Raw genomic sequence first — 10,156 nt, 5'->3', positions numbered from 1 at the left:
TAAGTTTTCGACTTACGGGGGATTGAAATCTTAAGAAAACGATATTAATGGATTCTATTATGGTTTGATCTTGTAGAATCATCACAAAGTGCCAAGACTAGTGTATCTCTATTTTGTTGTAAGTAGATTCTTCCTTGGAATGCATCTCATGAGCTATGTATATGATAAATGAAGATTCAAATGATTTTAGTTCCTTTAAATTATTGATTATGTATATTGTATGTTTCGATATTTTAAAAAAAATGGAATTGAAGACAAGGGCAAAGTAAAGGAGCTAACTCTTTAGCACGCACGCCACATGTTTGATAAAATGATTCAATGAATGTTTTTATGGCATATTACGATTAAGAAATGATACGGATTCATTCTTTACACAATTGTTTGGATTTGAGTTTTCTTGAATATCTAATTTGCGGATCTTGATTTGAAGTATTATTGAATTAATTATGAATTTTGAACAGAAACTACTTTGTTTTGATAAATGATCAAAGTTCTTGAGTTATAGTAGAATTCAGAGGTTCAAGACTTCTCAACCATATATTTTGATCTCTTGTTGATAATATTTGAAAGGTATGTTACGATCGGTAACATACGAGGTAAAAGTATAATTTTTATTTTAAATTGAAAATTCGATGGCTTGATGAATTACTTGTGATTTGTTGATGACTGATCTTTTGAGATGAACTTATTATGATATTGACTTGATGAGATTGAAATTCATCATTGCATTGCATATTAAGCCACTTGTCGATTCAAATATTATATGGCGAAGGTCGCCTTGATTTATTGATTTGTTGGACGTATGGGGCTATAGTTGAAATGGCATAGTGTATGCGGAGGTCGCTGCTATGGCCTGAACACTCTCTATAGGCGTACCATAGTCCTGGGATTGTAGAACACAGCAATCCACCCCAAGCGGATGAGTCGGTGGATGTTGCTAGGGGATTCTCTTTTCTTGGGTACCCTATGACCAGATGATTCACTTGATCTTGAGGTTTATTGACAGCCCACAGCTTCTGACCATACATTGCATTATATTACATCTTTATGAGTTTATATGAATTATGTGAAATTAAATTTTCATATGTTATTGATTGTATCATACTGGGTTTATACTCACCGGCACGTCGGCTACCTCTTGTTTTCATGTGTTTGACGGTAGGTAAGGCGAGGCTTGGGATGCCAAAGTCCAGCTCAGGCGAGGAGATACGAGTTAGAGTGGGATTCTCGGGTCTTAGGAGCTATTTGATGATGTTTGGATTACTTTGGTTCACTACTTTATTTTGGCATGCTGAAACATATTTAAAAAAATTTGAGACCTTTAAATTTAGATATCAGATCCGGGGCCCCACACTCCCGCTCAGTCCAAGCCAGCTCACTGGTCCCCACCTCTCATATCTTCAAACTCATCATCACCTGCATCGATCAAGTCTAGCGAGTCTAAAGACTCAACATGCGTAAACTTGAAGTAACGAGTACTACATAATAAAATCACATGCAGCTTTAAAATAGAATGTACATACCGGAACTTGAACTTGCATAAATAAGATTGAGCATACATACATACATACCTAGACGTGCCATCAACATAAAACTTTTATTAAACATGCTTACTTCGTACATATTTGAACATACATAAACTTCATCATTTTGCGTAGAGGCATGTTTCAAAGCAAGTGACCCATACATAAATACGCCTGATCAGAGTAAACCACAGTACTGGGCTGACAGGGAAGATCCACTGCCACATACATGAGATCTCCGTTCATAATTTAACGGGTGGATTGGTCCCTGGTCATACTTTACCGCTTTCCAATCCTGATCTAAACTCGTTCATAATTTAACGGGGTGGATTGGTCCCTGATCATACTTTACTGCTTTCCAATTCAATACATAATTTGGTCACAAGACATTTAGCATACCTCAAAAACTTAAAAGTATTTTCTTTGCACGTCGAACATACTTACTTGGTGTTGAGGAATTCGTTGGATCTCGTTTGGGGCCACTGCTGCACATACTAGCACATTATCAAGTGCTTAGCTTTCATACTTAGACGTACTACTCGTACTCAACCCCGAAGTAAATAAGTGGCTTATGACATTCTAGAACATTCGGGATTTGACCTCGTTTAATCATACTAACCATGACATCAAACCCCAAAACAAGCTCAAAAATGACATGTGAACATTTCCCAAACAATAAAAGATATGGACTAACTATTGGAACCTAAAGCTAAATGAAAACCAAACCTCCCTCCAGCTGGCCCCGCGCTCGGGCGGTAATATCTTACTGCTCGAGCGCCAGTTTTTCTGTCGAGACGAATGTGGAAGTATATGTGGATGATATTCTGATCAAATCCTAGTTGGATGAAAAATTCATCTCGGATTTAGAAGAAGCTTTTCAGACTCTACAAAAATATAGGTTGAAGATAAACCATAACAAATTCATGTTCAGGGTTAGGACAGGAAAATTTATGGGATACATGGTGACTCGGAGAGGCGCTGAAGCTAACCCAGAGAAAGCACATGCTCTATCTTCTACGAATTCTCCTCTCCATATTCAACAAGTAAATATATCGATGGTTAGGATTTTCTTCTTTGAACGATTCATCTCTAGATCCACTTATCAGAGTTTCTCGTTTTTCAAGGTGCTCCGAAAAGCTAAAAACTTTAAATAATATGACCATAGTGAACATGCACTACAAGAACTAAAGTCTTAATTGATTGAGCTTCTCGCCTTGAATCAACCCCTCCCTGGTGAAGAGATCTTCGTCTATCCTACAGTCACTCCCCAATCTGTCAGACTAGTTGGTTGGGGCTTCTATGTAGTGCTTGTATTACTACCTTTGAGACCTTCTCAGTTACATGTAAATGTAATGTACGTAACCACCCTTTTATTTTTATTCAGTGAAGTTCTTTTCTAATTGGAAAACAAACATGATATGCATATCTTTTGTAAAATTCAAAAACTTCATTCTCATTTTTCAATTTCATCCCAACCTTGGGCTATATCTCACAGTCTTCTGCAAAAAAGTGCATCCTTCACTAAACCATCGTATTTTGAATTTAAAGCACGTACACAAAACATGCATCAAGTTTTTAAAAAATACACTTTAATAAATTATGTTTACAGAAGGTTAAACAAATTTTTCTTCTTCTTCTTTTTTAGCATAGAGGAGTAAACAAATTCTCACACCTAAATGTAACTCTAAAAATCTTCAACCGCTTAACTTAGGATGCCTTTAGCTAAACCTCGTCCGTCTAACTAGAAAGAAAAAGTAAATGTCCATTTCATGGTTAGGTTTATCAGATGATAAGTGTCACTTAAATAATTCAAGAATTCAGATGATTATCTATGCGGTTGAGACTGCATTTCTTGTAGGCTCCATCTTGCATAAGAGAGTTTAACTCACAATCATATTAATCAATACATATTGCTCATACATAAATTGTGCATTATCTTAATTTTTCCTGGAGAACAACACAAACCTTTCAATATTTTATGACACAAATAACTTAAATCAAAATATGATGGCATGGAAGATTCAAAATGACACTTACCTCGGTTTGAAAATGCCGTATTGGTACACCTGTACTCTGACCCGGTCAAGTGTAGGGTCTTACAAAATAACACTTAGCTCAATTAACATAGCAGTGGTTCAACCTGCTCTGACGAAGGGATATTAGAACCTTCAATGACTTCAATAGAGATTTCCTCCATCAGTTTGAAACGCCATTGACATCAAGACTATTCAATATAAAAAAACTAGAATATGAAATTTTGCGGGAGTACATTAAAAGATTTAACAAGATGGTCATCAATGTTCTTCAGCCACACCAGATCTACTCATAAGTGCTCTTACTCAAGGGTTGATGGGAGGTAATTTTTTTAAGTTCATGGTAAAGAAGCCTCCTTCTATTTTGATGAATTACTGACTAGTGCAGAGAATTATGTGAATGTGGAATAGGTGGAGATAAGCTAGAGGGGTTAACATAAGGTTCCAGCTAGGAATATAAGAGAGGCACAACTACTCAACCCCATACCTAGGGTAGGATGATCCGATCTGCCTACACTGCTCGGACAATTTTTTGTTTGCACACCCTTAAAAGTTAGCAAAGCCCTAGCCCTGGAAATATGTCATGAGCGACAGCTTGTGCAGATGCCTCGTAGTAGTGATAAAGGACCTCAGAATCCCAAGTCAGATAAATATTGTGATTTTCACAAGGACTATGGCCACACCACCTATGATTGTCGCCACTCAAATTCCACTGACAAAGGAAAATAGGGATGAGGTTAGCTTTATTACTCTCGAAGGGACTTTTTTCTATGTGGTAATGCCCATTGGGCTTGAGAATTCAGGAGCCACTTACCATAAGCTTATGGACAAAGTCTTTAAGAAACATATAAGAAGGAATGTGGAAAATATATGGATTATATTATGATATGTCCAATTTGTATGACCAATTCATTTCTAATTAATAATAAAAGTTCTCAGACTCTGCGAGAATACAAGTTGCAAATGAACCCTAACAAGTGCATGTCCAAGGTTACGACATGAAAATTTATGGGGTGTATGTTGATTCAGAGAGGAAATGAAGCTAACCCAGAGAAAGTACATGCTCCATCTTCTATGAATTCTCCTTTCAATATTCATGTAGTACAAATATTTATGGTGAGGATTGTCGTCCTAACGTGATTCATATCTAGATCTGCTAATGAGAGTTTCTCGTTCTTCAAAGTATTTCGAAAAGCCAAAAACTAATACGGCCAGTTCCCTCGGCCGACCCTTAGGGCAAGAACTAGTTGGACATGAGAAAATCTCACAAATTGATCATTTCGATGTAGTGGTGGCATATACATTGGAAGGACATTGGGAATATGATATTTATCACTATTTACATCATGGAAATCTTCCGGACGAACAAAAGAGAGCTCAATAAATCAAGAGAAGAGCACTCTGGTTTTTGGCCTGAGATGAAATCTTGTATAAGAGGTCCTTATCTAGGCCACTCTTGAAATTCTTCGGTGAGAAGGAGGACCATCATATTAATTGATAATGAAAGGCTCGGATCACATTGGGAAGCCGAACAGGCACCTCAAGAACCAAACCGTCACAATCTCGGCCATCCAATTTATTAGAAATGGTTGCCAAGGTAGATCACATGGATTAAAATTTTGACCGTCCATGAAGAACGATTTAGATCATCTCACAGCCACACAAAAATTAGGGCTCAGATCTCGACCATGCCTACTATCTGGTCTAAACATCATTACTTTTTTTATACCAAAATGGCGAGGTACTATTGATTCCCAAAATAGAGTCTTGGTCATCCTGAGCCCTCATAATTCTTGAACCCTAGCCCACCGTCTCAAACCATAGCTTATCATTCTCAAACCCTTAGTAGCTTGAAATCAAGCTCACTCAAATTTAGGGTTCGAAGACACTTAAGAAAGGGGTATGGAAAAGTATGTTGCAAATCCCAACCTGGAGGTCAAGCATTGTCTTGTGCCTGGCACAAATAAGATGACTAGATTATGTTCTTTACCCCTCTGTTCGGACTTCACCCGAACCAGAACAACAAGTCTCAGTGCATTATGAAATGAGCTCACATGATACGGAATGCGCTTATAAATCCCTCTAAATCAGGAAAAATCCCAAGGATCTCGGTATACACCTAAATCTGCGAAGATATTATACGGATCAACGCAGATCGGATAACAACTTATCCTCGTAGAGAAACTTCCCTAGGGTCTTTGCTCAATAAGATAACTAACTCCACCCGAGTCCTATGAGTACATATGTATGCATTATTGTTTGAATAATTCACTCATTATTCTCAATTAGAACTACTCTCCCGCACCATTAAGTTTTGTTCGAGAACTGACTTATGTATCAGAGATGCTATATTGAAAACATCTTTGGCATCCTTAACTATTGTTCGTCTGTGTGGACCTGCACCAGTCTTTAGCTACAGACCCAAACCAAGGAGATCGCAAGATAGAGCTCATTGGACCCAATATAAGGTGAAATTTTTGGTTACATCATTATCATAATTTAATCATTATTTCAACGGTACAAACACGCCACACCTTCAGAGGTACATAAATATATACAAAATATTTGAGCTTTTAATAAATAATAATAAACATATAAATGAGTGAATAATTATTCCATTTATTTAGAAAATATAATTATAATTTGAAATTAATTAAAAAATGGAATCTTTTAATGACAGAGCAAGAGCTGAAAAAGTCTTGATATAAGAGGCAGTAGCAGCCGATTCACCCCACTGCTTTTGTCTTCATTTCTTTTTATATCCTTTTCGGGTTTTCTTGGCCAACTGAACCCATAACTTGTAAGCATTAAATTCAAACTCAACCGGACGCCAACGCTGTTGATTTCGATTTCTCTCTTTTTCTTCATGTAAATGATCGAAAAGGGTCGTAATTTTTAATCGGAGATATAAATTTCTGGAGAGATATCTGATTGGAATTCCGGCTTAATCGGCAGGTTGGTAAAGCCGTACATAAATGGCGTATTCAAAGGTGATGGCTTCGAGTTCACCGCCCAATCCGGATCTGCCAGCTCAGACCTCGTCTCCCGCTTTACATTCTGCTGCAAATCTTCAATCGGATTACAGTCGGGGAGTCGGGTCCATGAACATGGAGGATATACTCAATAATATCTACTCAGATTCTGATTCTTTCGCGCCGGAGAACAACTCCGGTGAGGGTATGAAGAATGGGAGTAAGACGGTGGACGAGGTGTGGAGGGATATTGTGAGCGGAGGCGCCGGGGCTGGGGAACCGGCGATGACGCTGGAGGTTTTTCTGGCGAAGGCCGGGGTGGTGAATGAGGAGGATGTTGGGGTCTCGGAGGCGGTGAAGATGGCTCCGGTTCCGCCGCCGCAACCGCAGATGGATATGATGAGTTCTGCAACAGGGGTCCCGGCGGTTCAGTTTGCCCCGGTTGTGTGCGTGCAGAATGGCATGGGTGCGGGAGGGTTTGGAATGGAGTTCGGGAATGGTGTGGCTGCTGTGGGCGGAGGCGGAGGCGGAGGCAAAGGGAAGAGGAGGGCGACGGTGGAGGAGGCGCCGCTGGACAAGGCCACTCAGCAGAAGCAGAGGAGAATGATCAAGAATAGGGAATCGGCCGCTAGGTCCAGGGAGAGAAAACAGGTTTCTTTATATCTCTTTTTGTATTTTTAAATTTTGATCGTCTAATTTCTTCTTGATTTCGGTAAAAGATTAATTTTTTTATCCTATGATTGAATTTGATGCTAGGCTTATACTGTGGAGTTGGAGTCACAGGTGACAAAACTAGAGGATGAAAACTCGGAGCTTTTGATAGAAGAGGTATGATTTTTTTATAGATTGATTTTGAATCAGATTTCAGCCATTTCCATTTGAATTCTGTTGGATTAAATTATTACGTACTTTTGTGATAATTGTGGGTGTGAAATTATTTGAAAAACAGGAGAATGGTTGATTCTTGTAATATGTTAAGAAGCAATAGTTGAAATATCGGTATGTGATGGACTTGAAGCGATTATGACTAGGGAAGTAGCAACTGCACTAGGTCAATCTAGAGTATAATCGGACCTGAGTCCCAGTCGTTTCCACATGGATTGATATTTAATTACTAGGACTAGGATATAAATTATTCAACCTTAGCTAGACTAAATTATTGTGTGCCTGTTTTCTAGTCACCCCCGAGTACTATTTACTGTTAAGATATGCAGTTAGTATTATGTTGTGAACCATTTCTATTTTTCTTTATTATGTTTTCATTTTGAAATCAATTGTGTTGACTTATCATTTGATCATCTGGTTCAAACTTCAAACACTGTTGGATGGCACTGGTTTTGCATCTCCTCGTGGACGCGGGAATCACATATTTGTTATTCTTTCTTTATTTCTCATAAGTCATTCAGTAATCAACTATCTGGCTATGAAACACACTGTACTCTTAAATTTGCAGATCGTGTTATTTGGCTATGGATACTTGTTTCTACTCTTACCATGTTGTCGTTAATATCTATCCTTTTTTAATCATTTTGAGTAATTTTGTAAATAAATGGCATCCATTTTGCAGGTTGAATTGAAGAGGCAGCGATATAAACAGGTACAGTTTTACTAATGCTACTAAATTGTGTGACAGTTACGGGCTTCTGTATCTTTGTTCCGCATAATTTTTTTTTTGCCCATTTGTTTCCTCTAGATTTTTGCTGTAATTTAGGGATCCCGATCACATGAAATTGCTTTGCCTTTTGGTTTCTGTTTCATCTTCTTCCTTGGCACTTGGATGTTTTACTACTAATTAACAGTTGGTCGTTTATTTCAGCAAACATATTTGTCTAGGAAACTAGAATTAATGGAATTTCCCGTCATCTGGTAATATAGGTTGAGTAATGGTAATTTTATACTGTTATCCATAATGCATTTAGATGAACATTATCTTATGATATGAATCTCATGATCTCGAGATTCACCACCCAAAATTAATAAAAACCGAATCCAGTTGATTCTGCAACTCATGAAATGATTTCGACCCTGAGATGCTAGTGAACTCCAATACGTCCATTTCTATTAATCTTGAATATCTTTTACCTCTATACTGAACTAGGACTTAGAGTTGAATATTGTAGCTCTAAACACGATTGATTGACTAGGCATAATAATTGGGCTATGTAAGAGTTGAGACAAAGCAAGTCTTCTTTTGTGCCAAAATGCTACAATATAACAATGCACTTCAAGTTTTTGAAAACGTACTGTGGTCTAGGAAGTAATTGTAATGTTGCTTCCAACAGACTATTTTGGACTACCATAAAAAAGTGTTCTTGTTTTAAGTTAGATTATTGATACCGTGTGAAAGAATATACTTCTTAAGGGAAAGGAACTTTGATGAGATCTGCCTTTTTGTGCAAGACCGATTTAGAAACATTCTGCATGGTTGTGTATGAGGAATTATAACTTTTATCCATTTCAACTAACGGAAGACTAGATTTATGCTTCTAATTTCGGTTCTTGAATAGTATAGAATTTGTAAAAACGTGCTTCAGTGAAGTATTGCCTGTCTGTACTAACTTTTATCTTTCATAATTAGGCATATATACGTGTTTGCCACATCTCTTAGTTTTATTTTACCCGTGATACTGAAATATTGTGTAAAGTTTGTATGATAGGATATGCAAAACGATTCTTCAGTGTGAATTGATGGCATCTTTAGTTCTCCTCTAATAAAACTAATCACCTCTTCAGTTCTTTATATTTGCTATAGCCCTTGTTCTGTTTTGGGATTTTTTGAAACAAACTTCTTCGTCAGTGCAATTGTCTCACCTTAAACTATACAATCCTTACCCCATCTTGGTTCCCAGTAAAGTTTTCGAGCTTGATTGTAGTTCTCTTTCACGACTTTATGGTTTCATCACTCATTCTCATTGTTTATATACGTTCTAGTTGTCTTTGTGTTTGATAACCATGCTTCCATTCAAAGCTTTACTGCCAACTTACCGTACGTACTGTACTGGTTCTTATTTCAAAATTTACCAGCTCATGGAGAACCTAATTCCAGTTACCGAGAAAAGAAGGCCTCCAAGAGTTTTGCGTAGAATTCATTCGATGAACTGGTAAACGATCATATTCAAAGCTTATGGTCAATGATGATTGATGAAGATGGATGAAAGTAACGAGTTCGTGGAACTTTAGTAATGTCGCGAGTAGACGTTCGAGCATGAGCTGGTCTCTTTATATTTATCTTCTAGTTAAACTAAAACTATAGGTTGATTATATTTATGTTTTTATTGCCGTTGAGATCATAAGCATAAATTTATGTAATTATTTAATTTGCATGGGTAGGCTTTGTAGGTAAGATGAAGCTGGGGCATAGTTTGATGATATTAATCCCATATTCTGATGATTTATGATTTCGCTTTTAGTTTAGATATACTTTTTTTCTCGATAATATTTTGTTTATTTATTTAGTTGAAGAAGCTTTTAAGGAGCAAGAGACAGAATTTAAGAGATTTAGATATTTTTCAGAAATTTTAAGTTAATATCATTCTCTATCAACTTGAACCAAAATTCAACTGACCCAAGTCCTTGATAGTTCAGTTCATATTTTTAGTAAAATATTTTTTCATGTTAGCTTGATCCA

General features: G+C 37.2%; 1 protein-coding gene across 1 annotated transcript; it reads left to right on the top strand.

Annotated features, from left to right (window-relative positions):
- The first annotated feature begins 6,280 nt into the window (after positions 1–6,280).
- On the top strand, positions 6,281–9,979 carry LOC142542913 (bZIP transcription factor 12-like). Its single transcript, XM_075649816.1, has 4 exons — positions 6,281–7,179; positions 7,285–7,356; positions 8,096–8,125; positions 9,553–9,979. The coding sequence occupies exons 1-4, from the start codon at positions 6,532–6,534 to the stop codon at positions 9,631–9,633; spliced, it is 831 nt and encodes a 276-aa protein (XP_075505931.1). The 5' UTR covers positions 6,281–6,531; the 3' UTR covers positions 9,634–9,979.
- The last annotated feature ends 177 nt before the right edge of the window (positions 9,980–10,156 follow it).

Source organism: Primulina tabacum, chromosome 1, assembly GCF_025594145.1.
Source record: "Primulina tabacum isolate GXHZ01 chromosome 1, ASM2559414v2, whole genome shotgun sequence".
In the NCBI taxonomy this organism is placed as follows: domain Eukaryota; kingdom Viridiplantae; phylum Streptophyta; class Magnoliopsida; order Lamiales; family Gesneriaceae; genus Primulina; species Primulina tabacum.
This window is presented reverse-complemented; position numbering and strand designations above follow the sequence as displayed.

Bases quoted from the DNA above. Each gene is read 5' to 3' on its own strand.
- LOC142542913 (XM_075649816.1), top strand. From the start codon at position 6,532: ATGGCGTATTCAAAGGTGATGGCTTCGAGTTCACCGCCCAATCCGGAT. The intron at 7,180-7,284 runs GTTTCTTTATAT...ATTTGATGCTAG, and splicing joins GGTCCAGGGAGAGAAAACAG to GCTTATACTGTGGAGTTGGA. The intron at 7,357-8,095 runs GTATGATTTTTT...TCCATTTTGCAG, and splicing joins CGGAGCTTTTGATAGAAGAG to GTTGAATTGAAGAGGCAGCG.